General features: G+C 46.1%; 1 protein-coding gene across 10 annotated transcripts in view; it reads right to left on the bottom strand.

Moving 5' to 3' along the window:
• Positions 1-23,717, bottom strand: part of LOC119442224 (probable RNA-binding protein 19) — a 113,501-nt gene that overhangs the window by 5,643 nt on the left and 84,141 nt on the right. For 9 of the 10 annotated variants that reach the window (XM_049661973.1, XM_049661976.1, XM_049661975.1 and 6 more), the window contains 6 exons: positions 22,028-22,104; positions 19,111-19,181; positions 15,474-15,664; positions 11,930-12,000; positions 8,678-8,760; positions 7,811-7,926 (listed from right to left, as the gene is read on the bottom strand). In XM_049661973.1, the coding sequence (XP_049517930.1) occupies positions 7,811-7,926; positions 8,678-8,760; positions 11,930-12,000; positions 15,474-15,664; positions 19,111-19,181; positions 22,028-22,104 (609 nt within the window). Of the gene's footprint in view, positions 1-7,810; positions 7,927-8,677; positions 8,761-11,929; positions 12,001-15,469; positions 15,665-19,110; positions 19,182-22,027; positions 22,105-23,717 lie in introns of all 10 variants that reach the window. The other variant, XM_049661974.1, reaches the window with a different exon arrangement.

The raw sequence follows: 23,717 nt of genomic DNA, 5'->3' as shown, positions 1-23,717 counted from the left end.
TTGAAAGTTGAAGTTTCGCGGTGTGCAGATTATCTATGAGTGCGGACTACACACAATTTCATTTGTTAAGGGGAGAGGTCGGTCTACAATGAAAATTTTTTAAAGATCTTTATTCTTCGAGGTATAGTGCTAAAAATTTGTACGTATATGTAATGTTATGTACTTATTTTGAATATTAGTTTTATTTTCAGTTATCACCATTGGGTCAAATTTTATGCAAGCTTCCTTTAATTATCTTCTGCAGATTTTTAAAATATCTGTTCCTTAACCCTTTAGCTTGCAGGATAAGAAAGACTTGAGCTAGAATGGTTTTATTGATTTAGTTGTTCTTTACTTTGCTCAAATACATACCAACTGAAATATTAAACGGTTTCTCTAAAAACTAAGCAAGATACAATAGATCAAAATTATTGTTGACCAGATGGTGAAAGGTATGGTACAAAACTGGCCCCTGGCACTTGCTTTGACAAGGTCAATGCGTTTTCTTGAGATGTCTTGAGATTGGAAGTCAGCGCTCTTTTCACTCTGTCTCTATCGTCATCCCTTCCATGTTAATTTTTCGCGCTGTTACATAAGTTGCAATGAACCAACAAGCCCAGCAAGCAACCATTCTGCAATACATATTGAAGTCTCGCAACTATTGTTCTAGGTACGGTAGAGCAATAAGGTTGGCCTTATTGCATTCCTTGAATGATACAGAAGACATTGGTACCCTATTTAGCGAAATATCAGGAACTTATATTTTGCAAATCTCTGCAGCAGATAATTAAAGGAAGCTTGCATAAAATTACAACCAGAGGATATAAAAATGGAGTGCACATTCAACATTAGCACATAACATTACATATACAGTCAAACACAGATGTATCGAATCTGAAGGGGATCACAAGTTCGATATATAGGCAATTCGATATATAAAACAAAAATTTAATACAGAAAGTTTCAAGTGGATTTTACAGCTGCTCCATATACACAATAATTCGTTATATGTGGGTTCAATATATCCGGGTTCAACTGTATGTAAAAGCTTTCAGCATGATCATATCTCAAAGAATAAATTTTTTTTCTAAGACCCCCCCTTAAGATCGGAGACGCACTTGAAGATAATGAGGCCAGACTGCACTTGCAAACATTTCCCCTGCTAGATCACATAGCAAAATTACCTCCACAATGATCATGCCTGCGCAGATGCATTACAGTCGAATCCCCCTACAACAAATGCCGCTACAACGATATTTCCGCCACAACGAAGATTTTCCGATTCCCCGTCAGCTGCCCATAGAAAGTAATACAAAAAAAGTATACTAAGGTGACTGTTTGGGCATGTTGGTAAGACATGAAAGAACTTCATGCACACTAGACGAGGACAGAGAAGAGGCTAAGACACACGAGCACAGCACTCGTCTGTCTTAGCCTCTTCTCTGTCCTCATCTAGTGCGCATAAAGTTCTTACAAAAAAAGTATCTTCATAACGAAGGCGTTTTATTCGGTATTTCCACTTCATCGAACTTTTCAAGAACAAAACTGGGACTGAATTGAAATTGGAATTGCCGAGTAGTCAAATTAGAAGGCCCTTCTAAAGCTGTGATGATTGTATGTCCACTTGAACGAGGTTTTCGCAAACGAAATCAAATTCAAAATAACGATTTAAGCCACCGCAATCCATAGCCACGCGTGGTCATCATGCGCCTACGCGAGACTGCAAGGGATCATCGCAATCGCTGCCGTTTTCTGTTGTGTGTGCCCGGTTGAAATGGCTACGCCAACGAAGAAGTGTAAATTTCTCTCTCTCGAGGAGAAGGCACATATGACTGCCGAGGCAGAAAGCGGAAGGAAAGAATCTCGCAGCTTCGTCCGAAAGGTGAAGCATCGACTGCAATAGCAGATTAGTAGGCAGCTATACGAACTAAGGATAGTAGTTTTATTGGTCTTATAAACTTGTAAACATTCACTAACTAAATTACCGAGCACGGTGTCACACGCGCAGGTAAACATGAACACATCTCGCTCGATGACCGTGGAAACTCGGTGTCAACACGCTGGAGCGAGAAGGCTCGGCAATAGCAGCGAGCGAATTGACCTCCGTGCCATCTCTCACATCAACACGAACTAAACGTCGAAAGCACAGCACATACGAAAATACCAGCACTAGTTGCACTTTGCCCACATCGCAGATCGCTTTGAAGATGAGGCCCACGCTGGCGCGCACTTTGTGCACATCGCAGATTGCTTTCAAGATAGCGCCCGAGTGACCGCGCCGCAGCCGGTGTTGTTAGCAAGATGCTAACGTCTCGTCGTCTGGGAAAAATTTCAATCCGCTAGACACACTGACTCTGGCGACTGCTTTGAAAGTATTGGATCCTTTTGACCTCATCAGAAAAGTTATCAGAACCCACGACAATGACATTGCGATGGCTCTTTTAACGAACTGCGAGACTCGCGTAACGCCTTTGCTTGCCGTGAAGTGTAAAAATCCAGGCTGACCGACTTCTGGAAATAAAACTTCCAGTAAGCGCAAGCTTGCCAAGCTTGCCGACTTTGTCATAAATATGCAGTGAAATTGTGATAATTCAAACCGCTTCATTGCAACAGTGCATGTGACACAAAATGAGTCTTTCGCAATCGACCGGGGACGCACATTGGATTAGGCATCGGCCACAATGTACGAAAAATGCTGTAACAGCAGTGCAAAATGCATTCTCTCATGAACTTGACACTTTATTGACCACCTTCAGTACATCTCAACCTTTGCCCCCACGCCATCGCAAAGATTTCCCAGAGGATGGTTTCAGTTTCGTTCGCAGCTTTGCCATTTGGCGTACGTACAGTGGAATCTCGATGATACGAATCTCACGGGGTCACGAAAAATATTCCGTATTAGCCGAAATTCGTATCATCGAAACACAATTAAAACTAGCTAAATTAAAGAGTCGGAGGTGAACTCACTCGTAAAAAGCATTTACAGTATAGGCCACTTATAAAGCAACCATTTATAGTGCAGAACTGGCTACAACGCTGCCTTTTCCGACTCCCGTTTACCCTCCCATAGAACTCCATGTATACGCATACCGCTTACATTGCAGCCGTGTGAGACGAAATACCGGTTATAATGCAGCTTCCGCGGGAAAATCTCGCCGACAAGGGCAGTAGCGAGCACGCTTCTCAACGAGGTGCGCCCACCAATGGGAGAGGAGATCAACGAGGGCGATGCGGAGGAGGAGCATGAGACGTGGAGCAACAGTCCAAGGGTGATAAAATCGTCGCGGCGCGCCGTATGTGCGAGTAAAAGTGCGCGGGGGACACGCGCCTTCACGGAGAGCGAACGCACAGCGTAGAGAAAACGTGACTTCCGTCGCGCGAAAGGCCATGGGGTATAAGAGGGAGGGAGGGAGGGGGGGCAACGCTGTGCTTCGGCACCAAATGCGTATCTTGCAACCCGGCACAAGCGGAACTGGCGCCGTGAATTTCCCACGTGAAAAGGAGCAAAGCGGGAAGGCAGCGCGGGAGGGAGGGAGGGAGGGAGGGGGGGCGGCAGCGGCTTCTACTCTGCCAACAAATGCGTTCGCGCCTATGACGGCTGTCGGTGTTGTCGCGCGCACCGTATCTTGAAAGCGATCTCCACACGGCTCTGACCTTTGTATGCGCTGTGCTTACGCCGCTCAGTTTCCGTTGAAGCGATAGACCGCACGAACCTTCGCTCGCTGCGGCGGCCGCGCTTCCCCACGCCTTTGTGGGGAAAAGCACAAAAGCAACAAAAGCGCCACCGCTTCAAACTCTTCGCGCCCAGTCGTGGCCTCCGCGCTGTCCGGCGCATGGAGATGGTTGTGGAAAGGGTGAAAAGTTGGGTTAAGTGCAACGCGATAACTGTCTCTCAATAGAGGACACCTCAACCGCGTTGCACAAGGGGGATGGGGGTTGAGAGTAAGAGGAGAGGAGAGAAAGATCGCAAGCGCAGGAGCAGCGGGCACGCAATTTAGACCTGGTCAGTAAGGCCGGTGTCGTCAGTGAAGCTCAGTAGCGCACGGAAGAGCTTCACGTGACTTGACGTGCAGCCCGAGGGGTGCAGGATTTCCTCTGTGGTCGAACAGGGCAGGCCGTGGGCGCGGTAGATGCGAGTGAGGGTGGCGCGCGCCGTCGAGAAGGCAGGGCACTCGCAGAGTAGGTGCTGCAGTGTTTCGGAAGCGCCGCAGTCTTGGCAGAGGGGCGAGAGGGCCCCGCGGAGGCGCCGCGTCCGCGCCTCCGCACCAAAAGAGAAAGGGAGAAAGCGCGTGACTGCGCGCTGTTCTCTTTCGCGGCCGTCGGTGGGGCGGCGTTTATTCGTATCAACCGACGCGGGTTGAAAATCGATTCGTAACAACCGTTCTCTAGCACGTTGCAAAGTAATGGGGCTCAGCCGGGACCACCGAAAAATTCGTATCATCCGAAAATTCATATTAGCCGTGATCATATCATCGAGATTCCACTGTATATACATACCAATTTCACGTCAACAAAGTTCTGCCACAATGAAATTTTTCGCACCTCCCATGAATTTCGTTGTAGCGGGACTCGTATTTCCAGCTCATTCTGGCAGCTCGTGATATTGTTAGCGTGTGTAAAATTGACACCATAAAATATGAAACACCGTGACAATATGCAAGAGAATGGTGCACCTTCAAGGCGTTGTTGAAGATCAGTATAGTCGACCGTGCGCAAAAACTAAAGATTCTGAAGGTGATGAAGACATCGTGGTGCCGTTCATCAAATACAACATGCTTGACTTTTGTTCTGGCAGCCCCAATGAGAGTGATTATGATGGCTTTTAGCAATGACCCCTATACAGGCAACGACCAATTTTTCGGACATGCCCGATAATTTGGACGCCTTCGCGGCACTGCCACATACTCAGAGTCAATGTAAAGAACTTCTGAAATTTCGGATGCAGAAAACCCTTTGCCGTCCAATTTTCTGGACATTTTGTCATAACCGCCGGTCCAAAAGAGCATTAATCGAAGCCACCACCCCCACCATTTTGATTATTTCGCATGAAGATCCGCTGGCAGCTGTAACCCCCACCGCTGCAACGCTAGGCCTAGCTACATCGATGTTCGATATTACACTTCTTGCTGTTCAGTGCAGTGTTTTTCATCTAAACAATTCACCACTGTTAGCATTGGCGCAGACTCCACCTTTGTAATCCTCGCCTATGGCTTCGAAGCTCGAAAAGCACGGCACGTTGCACAATGCCGATTCCCTCAAGTCAGCTTCGCCTCAATACGGCAGTGTTACGCAGTGAAGCATAAGCTATGTATTGCGGTGAAGCATACCAAGAGTAGGAAGGGGCAATGGTCACGCTCGATGAGGCGAGAGCCCTGTCTTTCTGAAAAATGGCATAGTGTCTAAGAAAATTTGTGTAGATTTTAGATGTGTTTCCTGAACACACCCCACTTTTGGACTTAGTTTATAAAGAAGTTCTTTACCATCATCCACAGACTATGGAGAAGTCCCCTAACATTCCACTGTTACATATTACATATTACATAAGATGTTTGTGCTGTGTGTCTAATATAGGAGAGGAGAGTTAGGCTCCTTGGGTACTAGTGGTGCGATTTGACTGAAGTCACGTCCATCGCCTGCATGGAAGTGCGACCTTCACTGTGCAGTTCCAGCAGTTTATGCGGTGTAGCGCAAATTCAAGCTTGGTGCTCTTCTACACGCGAGCTTAACCCGTTTCGTTCAATAAGCACACAGACGAACTTGGCAGGCATGCTCGCCATTCTGCGGCCCTCAATCCAGCCCTTGCACATGACCTCAGGCCCAATCATTGATGAACGGCAAACTTGCCACGATGGTATGCCGCCCACAACTACAGTAGCCGACGGATTTTTCGGACTCCAAAGATTCGGACTTGTTGGATATTCCGGACTTCATAGATGTACCGGCAGGATTCCCATAGAGCTAATGCATTTTCGCGACCGATTTTTCGGACGAATCTAGGTGCCAATGTTCGATTTTCCATACTAAATCGCTCGCTCCGAGCTACGCTACCTGATCTTGAAGGCCGCCGTGTTGGATTTTCCGCTGGCTTGGCTTCCAGTGCCCCCCTGTAAAGCCTTCAAGATCAGTAAACGCACACTTTTTTCTGGTCTACGAGGCCATGCCCGCTCTTCCTTGGCCGACAAAACGTTCCAAAAAGCGACACTTGCTTTTTTTGTTTGTTTGTTTGTTCGGTCAGCTCGGCACTACCGTCATATCACTTAAGCGGAATCTGGGGTTTTTTTGTTTGTTTGTTTTTGTTTTTTAAGTTTCGGTTGCGCCGTACGCTGCGTGCGGGTGAAAGCTTGCGAGGGTCAGCAGGCAACCGCAATTTAATCTCACACACGCGAGAGAGGAAGGCAGCCGGAGGCGCGCGCGGGGCACGGGGAGAAGGCGGCGGCGACGGTGGGGAGTTGCATTCAGCTCTTGCGGCTGCTGCCGAAGGAGCTGCCGTGCAGGCACCGTATCTTGAAAGCGATCTGCTATGTGGCCGAAGTGTGCGCCCGCTATCTGCGATGGGTACAAAGGGCGTGCGCTGAGTGCCAGTAGCTTCGTATGCGCCGTTTTTCTTTATTACATTTTTTTTCGACGTTCGCATTGAAGCGAGAGAATAGACAGCGCGAAGGTCAATTTGCCCGCGGTCATTGAACGAGATGTGTTCATGTAACCTGTGCGCGCGTGACACCGTGCTTAGTTAGTAGGCGCATATTACAACTTTATACGGCCGATAAAACTAACATCCTTACTTCGTATCGCTGTCTATTAATTTGCTATCGCAATCGATGCTCCGCCTTTTGGGCGACACTGCGACATTTTTCTTAAGCCGCTCTAAGCCTCATAATATTTTTTCTCTTGGGGGGGGGGGGGGGGGGCAAGTTTTTCGGACTGTTCAGTTTTTTGAACTGCTCGATTTTTTGGACTATTTTTCAGTCCCCGCGATGTCCGGAAAATCGGTCGGCTACTGTACACCTGCTTTGGCTGTTAGGCCTAACCAGTACTGCTTCGCAGCGCGACATAAGTTACGGTTTAGTGGCAAGTCGACACAAATCTGATTGCAGCTGCCACACAGCTCTTGGGAAGAATACCTAATATTCACACAAGCCTAATTATTCGACAGTCTTCAACAGGGATGTAATTGGGTACTCTCTCTACTGTAAGGTCTAAAGGCCAACATTAAGACAGGCTAAAGTGATAAATTAGTATCCTGAAATGCCTACAGCACCACCTTTGTAGATAACAATGCTTCTGTAAACAAGGAACCACTGTAAATGTAGCCCAGTACTGGCACCTCCATTGGTGAAATACGAAAACCAGCTAATACTGTCTCGTGTGTCCCAATTATAAGTGGCCAGTAATAGTCAACCAATGAAAAAGAAATTTACATTTGAACATAAAATAAAATGCAGTTTGGCTTAGTTTACTTGGTTTTAAATGGAAGAGCTCACTGACGCTATCTCTTCAGACAGTGTCAGTGTTTACCAGTGTTTATCCACTGACAGGGTGGCCAAGAACATAGCCTCTTATATCACTTGTGCAACACTGCATTTTCATGCAGCACCGACATTGATTACACACATATTTGTTTTCTAGGGCGACTGAAATTGAGCAAGAATCATCGACGACTGTCGTCTTCTCGATGACTACGTAAGTAACCTCTTGGCTACGTAAATCACAAATGCCAAGAGAAATTGAGGATCGCTATCTATCACCCTTCCTAGACTTATCATTTGCCTTTATAGGGCCTTCAGTGCTATTGCATACGAAATGAGAATGCACAAGACAATCAACCACTCACAATTGTGAGGCAGTGGGACAACTACAATTATCCGGCCGTTGAAGTAGGTGTCATTCAGATTCAGCGCAGCAGTCTCTGCAGCGTCTCTGTCTGCCACCGTCACGTAGGCGTGTGAACTGTAAGACAAAATGAATTCATGCCAGTTTATTTGAATATTCATATGTCCGCACCACCCTAATGACCTGCTGTGCCTAAGTTTGTCATAAGCAAGCTTCATTGTATCCACATCTGATGACAGCCATCAAAAGAGTGCAATTACAGACATCAACAGCTGCAGCAGTCAACTACCTGATGCAACACAAGCGCACGCAACATTCGATAAAGGCAATTCATAATCAAATTATGGAGCTTACCCCCGTATTCAGAAATGCATCTTAACTTGAAGCCCATGCTTAACTTGATATAAATGACGCCTGGCGTGAACATGCCCAGGACGCTCAATGCGTTTTCTTTGGCAAGTTCACAACAGGCATCATTAAGATCAAGTCAAGCATGTGCTTCATGGTAACGTGCATTTCTGAATACAGCGGTTAATATCCCAAAGCAATGCATCTGAGGGACACCATGGCGGGGAGGGTCTCTGGGCCAATTTCAACCACCTATGGTTCTTTAACATGTACTTACATCTTAAGTACACGAGCGTGTTTCCATTTTACTCCCCCTTGGAATGCTGCAGCTGAGGCCACGAATCGAACCCTTGACCTCACGCTCAGCAACAGAACGCCACAGCCACTGAGCCACCGCAGCGATTTAGTACGGGCCATTAGAAACCACATGCAGCTGGGGGGCCAGTGCCTTTGCCTTCAGTTTTTGACATATAGCATTTATCTACGGGGTCTCTTAACATTGCTGCACATGGTCACTTACTATGATCCTAGACCAGATGAATCACATCTCCCCATGACCACCTCAATGGGGTCCCAGCTGGAGAAAAGATCTGCGATGTCAGCCTGTAAAACAAAGCAAGAACAGTGATGTGACAACAGTAGTAAGCTTAGGAAAGAAAACTCAAGCTGAGTGCACAGGTCTGTTTTGCACAAACACATGTAAAGACAGACATCTAGTAGCGAACAAAAAGATACACAATTATTTTGCATCTGGGTCCTGCAAGCTAATGCGCTCAGAATGTTGGTGCTGCATTATGCCAGATAGCTAGCCTAGGGCAATGGTCTCTTGAAGATGCACTGCCATCATACTTAGTTGACACTGCATAGCCCACCTATCATGAACATATTTTACGCATTCCAAAAATGTATTGCCAGGAAACCGTAATATCAACCAGTAGTGAAAACACATGTGTGCTGGTGAGAGAAATTTTAATGACAGAACGGTGGGGTAGCATAGCACAAGGCTTGACATGCTACTACAGGTTTAATATTGTGGGGATTGAGGGAGGCGCTGGCGCAATTGCGCGGGCTTCACCTGTTCTGCCATCCCTTGCCTTCATTCCCCGCCTGCGCATAACCAGTTCCCGCGGTGGCACTGCGCACGCGGTGGGTTACAGTGAGGGCGGGGCGATCACGTCACTACACAGCCGTGTCGGGGTCTGGCAGCGGAGTGTGGCCCTGTCATCTCCGGGACCAGCGCACGGTACGTACATGCTTTCCTCTCATTCGCCGACACCTTTGTGACTAGGACTGGAGCTCAGGCATGGTGCCTTTGCCCGTGCGGGGAGCGCGTACTTTGTGCTGATCTTTTTCCCGACGCTAAGCCGCCGAGCGGTGCCTAGCGCTCGCGTGAGGTTGTACCACGCTGAGCCGCACTTGCCGAAAACCTAAGCTGAAGGAGATTGCCCGTGCCGTCGCGAGTTGGCCCATTGGTTATCGCCAGAGCAAGTAGCATAGCCGCCGGGACTTTTCCTAGCTGCATGTCCCAGCTTGAGCCTGTGCTCTCACAGCGACGTGCTATAGGCGCCTGTTATTGTATTTTCGCCCTGGTGGGGACCCCTTTGGTTCCCCACCGCGCGGGCGTTTGTGCAGTGCTGGTGCCGACGGATTCAGTAAACGGTTTCCATCAACTCAGGGCTTTACTGTGTTTTTGCGTGGGTCGCTCGGTAGCCCCTTGCGGCCTCTGAGCTCGCGCGCGAGCAGTGCTGGAGGCGATGGCTGATGCGGCCCTGTGGCTCGCTAAGCTCGAACCCGCACTGGTTGTTCTCCTGTGAGACACCAAGAACCCACAATACATAACTAGAAATCAAAGGACAAGAGAAAATGAAATAATCCGCATGCATCCCCTCACAGAAAATTTCACAAAAGGGCAGTAGTGAGAAACATAAAATGAACAAAGCGGAAAGTGGAGCTTTATTGCAGCATCAATAACCAAAATGTTATCCATATCGGTGATGCAGCCAAAAGGATAGAGACAGATAATGTGTAATTAATCTCCTTTTACCACTACCGGGTTTAAATTATGGCACTTTTGAACAATGTAAAGAACATTTATAATATGCAAATTTTGCCTGCGTATGGGGCTTCGTAGAGATCGGCGAATAGTGAATTTGAGGTTTGAAGCGAATAGCGATTTCGTCGAATAACTTTAAATCGAATAGTTCAAATAGTATATATCACATATTACAGTAAAACCTAGTTAATTCGAATTTCACGGGACTGGAAAAAAAATGTCCGAATTAACCAAATGCCGAATTATTAGGGTATCCAGAAAACAAAGCAAATGCTTACTACGTCAGCACGGTTTTATTAGTGTAATGAATGAGCAAGTCCTTTTGCTATTTTGCACAAAAGCAGTGCGGAAGCTGCAATTCTCGTCATCTTGTGACTGATTGGCTCTCGCAGCGCCAATCGAGGCCTCGCGACTTCCTTCACAGCACGGCCAGTGATGATGATGATATTTGGTGTTTTGTGGCGCAAGGGCCAAATGTGGCCAAAGAGCGCCAAGACAATGAATGGTATGTTTGCGATGATTGGTGAGTTCCGATGATGCGGCCGCGGCGCGCGCCTTCATTTGCGACACGCTTTGCACTACCGCGCACACATCCCGAGTAAGCTGATCGCTAACAGATCGCACGACCATCGCGATGTAGCCGGTGCTCTTCCTCCTCGACAGCTTTGCACCGAGTCAAACTGAAACAACTTTGACGCAACTGCGGCCGCTATCGCTGCGATTATGAACGGCAACTTTGCAGTGCTTAAGGCACATGGCCGACGCACGCACCGAGTCAGAACGAAACTATCGTTCGCTGCAACAACTGCAGACGAAATTGCGGTCACTATTTACGCGATCATGGATGGCGACTACGCAGCTTTTTTAGGCACGCGGCCGACGCGCAGATTGAGTCAAAACGAAACTATTTTTTGCCCAATCGCTGCGGAAGAAACCACGCCCACTATCGACGCAATCGTGGATGGAGACTATGAAATGCCGCAACCAATGCGCTGTTATGCGCGGCGGTATAAACGCAATAAAGGCACAAATAGGCACGAAGCGTTCCGTCGTTGCTGTCATTCACGTACAATTTCCGCTGATGAATATGGCGATCCGGACTCTGCCGCTTCGTTTCGGTTGTACCCTAGCGCCGTTTCTGCTATGTTGCGTCGCGCATTTCCGGCTCTTTAATGCAAAAACGTATAGCCTTTGAGATTTATCATTGATGTATGGCAGCTATGACGTAAAGCATAGCCTCCGAGATGTGTTTTTGTAACGGCCATCCGTAGCTTTTGGCTGCCTATTCTGGAGCACCGAATAATATGGAATATCTGAATTCAAATCAAAGTGAATAACGAATATAGAATAATTCGATCGAATATTCGGCAATACCGAATATTCACCCATCCCTAGGGCTTAGTAAGAATGTGCACAGCATTTCTGCAAGTAAAATGCTACAGCCAAGCATTACTACATTTACACAATGTGGTAATTCTTTAATGTAAAAGCACAAATCATCAAAACTCATTCTAACACATAGAAAAAAAAGGGGGGAGAGGGGAGAGTATTGAATGATTCTACTATTTGGGGCGATGAGTACATTAGTATGGAAGCCTAAGCAGAACACAACATGTGCATAACATTACATAAGCAGGCACCGGAATGAATAACAAAAAATGAATTGAACTACCAAGCCATGCTGCCAGATTCTAAAAAATGTAATCCAAGCATACTTGCCATTTTTGTTTCAGGGGGAAAGTTTGCGACGCAAAGTACCACTGGAGATGGCTCAGATGAATGGCTGGGACCTGCAAGTAGTGACACACATTGAACAAAAAGGGGTAGGGCTACAACAGCAGAATACACAACGGAATATATACTGAAACATTTAGAGGATCAATACTGTGCACGAATACAACACTAAACATTGAAAACCCAAATGCAAATGGTAAATATGACAGTGGCTGCGATTTCATGTTGCTTTTCTGAGCGAGGCTTCGCGAGAGACTCTTTGAAGCAATACGCAGAACTTTGCGCCTCGTATTCAGACAAGAGGACAAGCCATGATACTAAGGCAGGAGCCAAGAAACCATGTAGCACACGTCGCAGTGGCACAAGTATTCATACCTAGGTGACTGGAATGCATACCGTATTCCAAGAATGTAACGCAAGATTTTTTCCAAATTTTCGCTACCTGAAGTCGATCCTCACGTTACAATCGAATACCAAAATTCAAGTTGTCTAAGAAGTGCAATGATGCACCCAGTTCTAATCAACAAGTGAAATGTGCAAGTGAAAGCGCACGAGGGACGCGCGCTTTCACCGCGGAGAACGCACGGCGGAGAGCAAACGCGACGTCTCCATCACGCGAAAGGCCATGGGGGAATAGGAGGGAGCGAGAGAAGGCAATGTTTAGCTGCGGCACCAAATGCATACTTCGCGACTGGGCGCGCAAGGGGAACTGGCGACTCCATCTCCCACATGAAAGGAGGAAAGCAGGAAGGCAGCGCGGGAGAGAGGGGGTGCGGCTTCTCGTACTAGCACTTTGCGCGGCTGCGGGCTGTCGCACGCACCATATCTTGAAAGCAATCTCCACACGGCTTTGACCTTTGTATGCGCTGTGCTTTCGCCGCTCAGTTTCCGTTGAAGCGATAGACCACACAAACCTTTGCTCGCTGCTGTCGCCGCGCTTGCTCATGCCAGCGTTTTGACAGTTGTTGTCTGCGGTCATCGAGTGTGATCTATTCATGTTTGCTTGTGCGCACTAACACCATGCTTGTTAATTCAGTTAGTAAGCGAATGTGTCCAAGTTTACGCAGCCAATAAAATTACTATTCTTACTCCATATAGCTCTCTACTAATTTGCTATCGCAATTGATGCTTCGCCTTTCGGGCGAAACTGCGACATTTTCATGCATCCGGTGGTCTCGCCTTACTTTAGTGGTTTTCTTCTTTTTTTTTTTTTGCTGGACGCAACAAAAAGTCGTCCCTTGTGTTACTTTCGCAGTTTTATTTTTTCTTGAGGGACGCAATGAAAAGTCACCTATCGCGTTGCAATCGCGGTCGCATTACAATCGAGTAAATACGGTAATTTTTGAAGGTATATATTTATTAAAGCCCAAAATGCAATGCCGAAATACTCTTAACCTAAAAAAAATTTATTTTTAGAGTTTTATTGCCAAAAGCCCAATCCGATATGAGGCACACCATTGTGGGGGGACTCCAGATTAATTTCGATCACTTGTGGTTCTTTATCATGCACCTAAACCTTAAATACATGAGCGTTTCTTGCATTCCACCTCAATTGAAATGCAGCTGCCGCGCTATGGAATCGAGCTTGCAGCCTCGGGCTCAGCAGCACAATTCTCTCAATCGAGACGCAAGCAAAAAAAATGAAACAGGGTTCGAGTATCAATTTGATTTGGATACTTGCACAGTCCAGAAACGTCACCTACATAGCCTAGAGGTTCTGCAGAACTCAGTCTGAGATTTTCTTTTTGACATGCCAACGCCATAACTTGGCTATGAGGAAAGCCACAGTAGAAGGCTATGAATTATTCTTCATTTGCTGGGGTTTATAATGCACTGAAATCTCAGTGCAGAAACATTTTTGCATTACACCCCCACTAAAATATGGCTGCCGCAACCAAGAGTCAAACCCACAACCTCGTGCCGAGTGGCAGAATGCCACAAACTGATTACCCGCCATGGCAGGTACCTATGGAGGGGCCCAAACATTTTAATGGATCCACTACTAGTGTTATCAGCGATGAGCCCGGGTGCTGCTTCCTCCACTTATTTCTGCGTAGCTTTTATGCAATAAAACATATCATTACAGTCGACCATCATTAATTCAACCTACCCAGGACCGACGAATTGGTCAAGTTGTCCAGGGGGTCAAATAAAAAAATAAAGAAGCAGACAAAATGTACAGACACACCGCTGCTTCATTTGGTGGTACTTATCCTATTCTAATAATGTGCACTCACATTTTATGGGCCCATAGTACAGAACAATGTGTGCCTAATTCAGCATGCCTTTGATTTTGGCTAGAACTAACATGAAACCCGCAGAGATTATACAATAAAAATTTATCATTGTCAATCTTGGACTGCTCTTAATCGGTGTCTACAGCGCACAACATATCGCCATCCTTCTGGTCCATCGAATTTGATATTCTGCAGTTCTCGAACCACTCAGCTACAATAGCACGCTGAGCCATGCACCAGTTCACCAGTCCGTCCTGCAACCCATGAAAGTATTTAGCGTGTTCAAAACACGTCATGTGCCTCTGTTGTCACTAGCTTAGCATGCAAAATAGGCTTTTAAATAAGCTCTCACAATTAATATTTCGTGAAAGTGACACATTGTTGCCGCCATCCTACACGAAAACTTATTCTGCCACCATCTTTCAAGGACAATGACACTGGCTCTGACATTAGGTTGTTGCTTGTTGCCAATGCAGCAAATGCAGTTTCAGTTTTGTGGCCGACTGTAATGCACAGGCAAGTTTAGGAGCACTTGGAAAAAAGTGTGTATTAGAATCAAAGTAGATATGGTATCCATTCATTGTAAGCTGCTGTTTTAGCTTTAACTCTGCCAACGGCAGGCCAAAAGTCAGCGTTTTTGGTAGGTGATGTCATGTCTTTGATGCATGCACTGTCCCCTAGGCAGTTCCAAGACGCACTGCTCCCGCTAGGATGACCACTGGGATCAGGCTGAGGGAAATTACTCGGTGAGGATAATTCAGGATCAAAATAACGAACATTTTGGCTCATAAAAATGTATGATCACAAAACGATACCTTTCATCCCAATTGAATTATTGGAAGTATAATGCATTATATTATTATTATAGCCAAGTTGCAAAACCTACACAGCCACTTTCCTACACTTCAAATCACATTTATAATGGCAACACAGCCTGTCCTTATGGTAAATGTTAGGTTCAATGCGTCTCCCAGCACATAGTATTTGGCTTCTAAGTGAAGCTCAATCCCGTTCTAGCCCCTTAATTGACGCTTACACACCTTTAGATCCCATTATTTCCCATTGAACAGCACTGTCCCGAGCTGCTTCTGGCGCGCAACACAAGCATTCACAAAGCCAAACATGCAAGACACTGTCTTGCTGCCAACAAGTAACTGCAATGATGACAGTCTGCCCTGCCATAGTGAATGAAACTTCACAGTGTAAGAAAGCTACCTTGTAGGTCTTGCAACTCGCATACTATTAAATCAAGCAAGGTGACAAGATTATCTAAGGCAGAAAACATCACATACTATTACTACTGCCAGCAACAGGGGCACTGGCAGAAGCTGTGTTGGTCTTGGGAGCAGGGTTGGCTTGATGGTTGCCATCCTTCTTTGAAGGCAGGCCAATGTACAGTTTGTGATCTTGAAAATCGAAACCTTGCATCTCTTGTAAGGCTGTGTTGAAGGCAGCCTCTGATGACAGGGTGACAAAGCCATACCTAATAAGGGGGAGATATATTTATGAATACATTTATTAGGCTTGTTCTAACAACATACTAAATGTGTTCCACATAATGAGCACATCAACCCCTCACTACTCCCCATGCCATGATGCAAATACAGTGAAACTTCATTAATATATACCTGGCGGGAACGCAGAATAACTATGTGCTAGATGGTAAAATGCCCCAACCTCCAAGTACAAATTTGACTCTTCTGACATGCACCACAGCTAACAAAAAACAAATAAATGCAATGCTGCATAAATGTTAACCAAAATATGCACAAGGGTTTCTTAATATTTTTTCTAAAGCGCTGAAAAAATTCCGCCTATCGCACAACTGTGTGATTGCGCAAAGGCAATACACCACTGTAGCAATACGAAAGGAGTTTTTTCTAAACTGACAGGGAACACAGCGGGAGACATGGCGTCTGCGCGGCCAGCTCATCTGGCTTTTCTCGATGCGAAAGTGCATGTTTGTACAATGATCTGCTACTCAGCAATACCAACTTCATTGAAATGTGGTACCTGATGCTACAGAATGTCAATCGTTCCGTGTGATTTATGCACAGCATTTCACCTACTAAGCACACACTGTCACAGTGCCAGGTCGCTTTCTGGGGCGATTATTCTTGGGCAATCATTTTTTGGAGATAGCTTCACTTCCGTGAGATTTCATGTGACTCGGCACCAGACTTGCACGTATATACAGCCGACAGCGTTTCTGGCACTGCGTCAAGCTCGCTATCTGCGCACACTGCGAAGAGCAATGTCGGCCATATACTTCAATGCACCCAGGGCCGAGTCTTGCGAAAGTGAAACTATCTCCGAAAGTGATCGCCTCTGTACCATATGCGTGCGTATTTGCCGAACGACCTGCACCCGCGTTTTGTGTGAGCGTCTGTGGAGTGAGGTTTCTTTGTGCCCACGCCACTTCTGGCCATGCCCAAATGCAGCACGTATCTTGTCGAGCCAATATGCCAACAGCAGGCTGGTTTCATTTTGGCAAGCGACACGGACTTAAAACGGTCACGCTTGAAGAAGCGGCAGAGAACAGCAGCACTTTTGCGTTATCACCTACTAAAAGCATGCAGTTAGGCCTTACAACGACACTACACGCTGCACCACATATGCTGCTAAGTGCGCTTAAAGAAGCGGCAGAGAACAGCAGCACTTTTGCGTTATCACCTACTAAAAGCATGCAGTTAGGCCTTATAACGACACTACACGCTGCACCACATATGCTGCTAAGTAGGTAGCTGAAGATGCTTATTGCGATAAGGTTGGCAGCAATAAGTCATACTGGTGTGCCCATTCATGGCTGTATTCTTTCCTAAGGCCGCCACCACGCCTCCGTGCATTTCTTATGCTTATCCGTATAGGCATTGCCGCACTTGTGCCAAAGCGGGAATCATTAGTCAGCCAGTGTCTCTACTTTACTGGTATTCATACAAGCCACTATGGCTAAAGCTCTCAGCCAATGCATTAGGCTTTACGGAGAATGGGTCGGGGATTCTTCGGAACTATGTTTTAACCGAGTACATATTAACGAGGTTTTACAGTAGTGCACTTTTCGTTGGTTGTCCTAAGTGTGCAACACACATCACAGAGGCATTTCACTTACTTCACTTATACATTTCTTATATACAGTTACACGTCAAATATAACAATGTAGCTAAAATCGGCACTTACTTCACTATATATCGAAATTCCGTTCTACTGAAATTCAACCTTTTATGCAAATAACATCGCAGAACGAATTTTTCTTAGACGGAAGGGACTGTAAGATTTTCCGAATTATTGGGCAATTGGAGAAAAAAAATTTCAATGAGAAAAAAAAAATTTTGTTGCATTTGAGAACCGGTGACCAAAGATACAATTTCATGCTGTATCGACAATATCTTCACATCCGAGGTACAAGCAAAGGCTACGAAGCTTTTGCGCCCGCACCACCGCTGTGGCTGGTAGTGTCGCCTGCAAATGGACAATGCTATCAGTAGATCCCAGCACACTCTCAATCATGTTACTGCGATATCGTCCCCCCTTAAGCACATGAAGCCACCATTCTTCTCGGCTCCCCCTCACACGTTTTTCGCTCATGCCCACAGCAACCTGCACGCCAGATGCAATATGATCATACCACACTCCGACTTTAGAGACAGCAAGGGGGTCTTGCGCTTAGTACTACACCACTACTCATGTTTATTGCTGTTAATGCCACACAAGGCAGGAAAAGATCGGCCACAAAAAAAACACCAAATCAGGCGTTGATGCAGCACATGCTTGGAAATATGCGGCATAGAATATCATTGATACAAATAACTGATTAGTGCCAACACCACACTCGCCAGTAATGACCTCCAAAATTAGGCGGTGTGCAATGCGAGACTTTGTAGGCCATGACCAGCTGAATTCACCGATACTCGCGAAGATGCTGCTCAACTTCGGCGGCCGCTCTCTGTCGCAGGGCATGCAAAATTGGAGGTGCGTTCGCAAGCAACCACATGCAATTCAACGATTAGACCATCTGCGCCCACGGTAGTTTCCATTTACTGCCTCAATAGTTCCTCACATGGCAGTGAAATTTCATTAGACTAAAACCACCTATAAACACACTTTGTTATATTGAGGTGAAATATACATGGTGTTCTAGGGTCAAGAATTTTTTTTTATATAAAGAATTTTTCTATATTGAGGTTTAACTGTACATACACTCTATATGGGCAATAACAGGAGTGGAAAAAATGCAGAAAATGCAAATACATATGCCATGAACATAATGAAAGTTCACAACATGTGAACCATAAACATATATGCAGGTCAGACCCCTTATAACATATTATAACCACTTACAAAGCAGGACTGGCAGTGCTTTCTAACTCCTGTTTACTCTGATTACCATTTATGATTGCTTTTTTTTTTAAATACACAGTTCGTTACGACCCATTTTGTCCTAACAACGTCTCACTTTACAGATAAAGTAGAACCTCATTAACTTGAACTCCATGGGGACTAGAAATTTATTTGCATAAAACGGAGTTCGAACTAAGCAGAGCCCCTTTAATATAGCGCCCAATCAATTGTGCAGTACAGCATGAAAAATGTCACTGGGCTCGCACTGAAAAAGTTATCTTTCCTCCATCAGCACGCAGCATGTGCTGGTTCCGTATAAAGTCCAAGTGCTATAAGATCGCACCTTGCATACTGTTTGCTCTGGGTGGGAGAGAAAACATGCGAGGGTGAGCTGAGAACGATGGTGGTTTGAAGTACACCATACTTGAATGTTGGAGATGATGTGATCAAGCACGCACTAGAAGGTGGGCGTAGGTGAGCGCATGGTAATGTGATTAAGCCTCACATTATGTGCTTTGTCTATTCTAAATGTACCCGCCTTCTGCTTTCCTCCCATCAAGATTTAACAAAGCCACTAAATGTACAACTTACGGAGCTCCTTTTGAAGTGATGAGAAAGGTCTCTTCCACTCCATACTTGTCAAAAATATGCCTAAGGTCATCCTGTAGAAAAAGTCAAAGGAACACAGAGCACAGCTAAGTCAGCCCCACCACCAGTTCCACTGTAGCCCCAACACAGCAAATCATAGCGACAGGATTAACTTCTTAGCCGTTTTGGCTTTAACAGCATAGCTTTCACCTTTTTGTGCCAAAACCTACCGTGTTGAATGTGTACAAACTGCAGTTGGTAACAACATAAGAATGCAGCAGCAGCTACTACACTAAGGCCCAACTCAAATAGAGAGAACCGGTTGATTTACAGAAAAAACAAGAGGTTCACCTGAGCTCAAGAGAATTTGTATACAGTAAAAGCTCGATGATACGAATCTCATGGGGTCACGAAAAATATTCGTATTAGCCGAAATTCGTATCATCGAAACACAATTAAAACTACTGTCGAATCTCGATAATTCGAACTCGAAGGGGCCCAAAAATTTGTTCGAATTAGAAGGATGTATTTTTGAGGTATTCGTGCACCATAGCACGATGCACGAACGGTGCGAGTCGTGAAATATCGCGGCGCGCAAGCGCATAGCAAGCGCGGGCCACAAACTGCCCATGCCGGCTAACGGTCGCTTCTCCATAACGACAGCAAACGAAGCTTCAGGGAGCAAGCGGGCGGCGCCGGCGCACGGGTGCGCGCGGAGACCGTCGAAGGTGAGGGAGGAGGGCGGCAGGGAAGCGGATTTGGCCGCGTCAACTCCGCCGCTTCGGTGGCTCCCCTCGCCCTCCCTCTCAACTCCCTCGTAGCTCTCTCACCTTCGACTCCCTGCGCGCCCGCCGCCGTGCTGGCGCCAGCTTATTTTAGCCGCCCCCTGAAGTTTCGTTTTCTGCCGTTATCGGGAAGCGAGCGTTTGCGGGCGTGGCAGTTTCGTTGGCCCGACTGTGCCTCCGCCGCTGCTTCCCTCTGCGCTGCTGCCGCAGCCACAGAACACCCATACAAACTTCCGCAGCGTGCAAGGTCAACATGTGACTAGAAAATAGAGGAGAAGGGTTCACTGCCATTTTATCCGCGTGGCTGAGACGTCGGCACTAGTGTGTGCTAGAATACGGTTGTCTAGAACACTCTAGTCGGCACGTACACGCTTGTTCCGGCGCGATGCAGAAACGGCGACCTTGCAATTTGAGAGAGAAGGAAATTTCCGCCGCGGGTTCTTTTTTTTTTTTTTTTCCCCGTTCCTTCGCGCGCGGCATTGAGGGGTCTCTCCTGAGCTTTTGCTCTATGGCGGTGTCGGAGCAATGCCGGTCGGAGGCGCCGCCACGTGATTTGGCGCGCTGCTAAGAGCATTGTCGGTGCGCGGTATGTTCGAAATAAGCGTGTTCGAATTCGCTTGCTTCGCGTTGACGTTGAACGAAAGCACGTTTTTCATGATAGTCTCGCTGTGCAACAATTGTGCTCAGTGTTGACGTTGCGAGGCCTAGCTCCTTAGCCAACTCCGTCCGCTTCCTCTTGGGATCCTCATCGACCTTTCGAAGAATGTCTAATTTCTCTTTAAAGGAGAGTGCTTTCCGCTTGCGAGACATAGCTCACTGCGACTAGGCAAAATGGTGCAAACACGAAGAACGCGGTCCGAAGCGCAGCAGCCACTCTATCTGACAGCTCGCAGAAAAGGAGGAAAAGTACAAAAGCACCAAAAGCGCCACCGCTTCAAGAAGCTCTTCGCGCCCAGTCGCGGAGTCCGCGCTGTCCGGCGCCGCGCCTCCGCACCAAAAGAGAAGGAGAGAAAGCGCGTGACTGCGCGCTGCTCTCTTTCGCGGCCGTCGGTGAGGCGGCGTTTATTCGTATCAACCGATGCAGGCTGAAAATCGATTCGTAACAACCGTTCTCTAGCACGTTGCAAAGTAAAGGGTCTCGGCCGGGACCACAGAAAAATTCGTATCATCCGGAAATTCGTATTAGCCGTGATCATATCATCGAGCTTTTACTGTATATGTGTAAGCCAATTATGTTCACTCCTTTCTGAGGAGTCCGGCAGAGGCAAGCTTCTTTAAATATGAGCTTTGATTGAAAACTACCGTATTTTCCGGTGTACAAGTCACACCCTTGTACCAGTCGCAACCCCCCCCCCCCCCCTAGAAACAGCCACTTTTGCAGAAAGGTTAATATATAAGTCGCACCTACGCATAAGATGCACGTGTTTCATGCATTGCAGGTTCACACGCACGTATTCTCATAGTGGAACGCTGTACTTAACCGATTCTGACGTGCTCAGCTACTACGCACCACTGATGTACCAGAGATTTTGGCCACCCGTAACATGAGGCAGCCGATATCAAAGGTGAACTAAGGGGAATATTGGGCGAGCATCTCGCTCTCTAAACGATTGCATGCGCTCTCGTTATCTCTCGCGGTGGGCTGGCACCGCGCTTTTGTCAGCACTTGTCAACATGGCAAAGCAGGAGCGCAAATTGAACATTGCCTACTCAGTGATGTGGGAATCAAAACAAACGTTCAGAAGGAGAAGTGCTTGCGCAGTCTCACACCATCGGCAATATAATGAAGGAAGGACCAAAATCGTGCCGCGTTTCAACACGTACAACCTATTTCGCACTGTCTGCGCATGCACATGTGTGCAGAAACGCGAGCTACGCGCTGGCAAGCATGCATGCTCCGAGTGCTGCCGTGTAACACCTGCAGTCTTCAGTAAATTCCATACATAAAGTTACATTGTTGAATAAGACGCACCGACGAAAAGTTCAGAAAAGAAAACACATCCTATACACCGGAAAATACAGTATGTTTCAGACCACAAAGGCAACGACGACAGGTGCACTGAAGTTTTCCATGTGGCGCTTGCACTAAATTCTCAGCAGTAGCCTAGTGAAGTATCCATGAAAGAAGTTCATACCTTTGTGATATTCTTTGGAAGGTTAGCCACAAAGAGCTTGTTCGCATTGCTGAAGGGGTCCTTGGCAGCAGGTGCCTCTGTAACAGTCATTAGGAATGTTCTTTATTTTTTCATTCTTCTTATCACTACAATGACTGCACCAATCACTTCATCATCAACATCTTCTTTGACCCATCAAAAGGCTAAGCACCCATTTGCATAAGGGTGAATCCAGATAAGAACGAACAGGTGGTCCTTGTCACCATTCCCGATTTTGATGAAATTTACTTTAGGCGCAGGTTTTGGGCCCAGAACAATGATTATGAACTTAGTTTTGTTTAAAAAATTTTGCTCGCCTGAAAAAAATAAAAAGCACAAATTTCACCCGTCGAAAACACTTTTCCGCTAGTTTTGCGATTTCTGAACTTCTAGCGTGCATAGAGAAACAATGGTACGCTTCTCGATCACAATATTTTTTCCCCACAAAGAACAAGTGGAATGCTACCTTATGAGTATTTTATTGCACATGGCTATGGAAGGAACTTTGAGAAAAAAAATCCCCAAACATGAAACGAACCAAATTACCTGTAATTCATGAATTTATTGCTCTAGGCTAATTAAAGTGAGGATAATAAAACTCAGTGCACACGAACTTTTATGTTTTCACACTCTTTAGAAATAACTTTCATTGCTTGTCAAGCACCATTACAATTAAAAATTGCACTGAAACTTAAGTGGTTCGCCAAAAACATCGAAATTTGAAAATAGTTTTCTGAAAAAGGCCATTTTTAATTTTTTTAAAAATCACTCTGGTTGAAGTGAAGGACGTTTTGTACCACTGCGCGTAAAAAAAAACGTTGCATTATTTGAGTACTGAACAAGTTACAATGCGTCACATGTGACTACACTCAGCCTAGTGGCCGCAACACTGATTTCGTGCGTCCAGATTTGATGAGCTATGCAAGAACTCATTCAACGTAACATTCATTGTTCAAATATAACGCTGCCAACAAGCGATGCTGTCCTGTGTGGATTACAACCTTCTTTAACCGCACAACTGCGCATGTTGTATGCCAATGTGGCCGAAGAAGAAGGCTGACGGCACTGTTGCCATGGGGTTGTATTTTATTAATCTGGTCTTGCACCTTTTTAACAACATCTGACATTTGATTTCACTGCCAAAGAAGTTGCTCGTCCGAAGCAACTGCTCTTGCCACAAACAACTTCAGTTCCAAGTTATGGGTCCGCTTGCACTCCCACATATGCCACGACTGAATACGAGGCCTTGCAGGAACCGCAACCCATTCTCTTGAATTCAATAGCCTGAAAGATTTAATGGCAGCTTTTGGAACACAAATTAATTTACCCTTTGGTCGCTTAGGAGTCAAAACTTGCACCATATCGGAAGCAGAGTTGATGGCACACACCGCCAATTTTACGTTGGCACAATACACACAGGTACATACTTCCTGTGTCGGCGTGGGCGTGACACATTTCGGTTGCAAAGAGCAGAACTTAGTCCGACCGATTGAAGTGTCAGGATGAGCTTCCTTAAACACGCGGTAAGTTTCACGTATAGAGCGTGTCATTACATGTTTCGCAATAAATTCTTTCTTGCCATCCAGTATACTGTGAACCACATCCTTCTTATTTCGGGTTGGTTGGCTACAATTAAACTCATCTTCAGTGTAATAGTGCAATGCTGCTTCGA

Source organism: Dermacentor silvarum, chromosome 2, assembly GCF_013339745.2.
Source record: "Dermacentor silvarum isolate Dsil-2018 chromosome 2, BIME_Dsil_1.4, whole genome shotgun sequence".
NCBI lineage: Eukaryota > Metazoa > Arthropoda > Arachnida > Ixodida > Ixodidae > Dermacentor > Dermacentor silvarum.
Note: the sequence above shows the minus strand (reverse complement) of the source record. Positions and strands in the feature narration are given on the sequence as shown.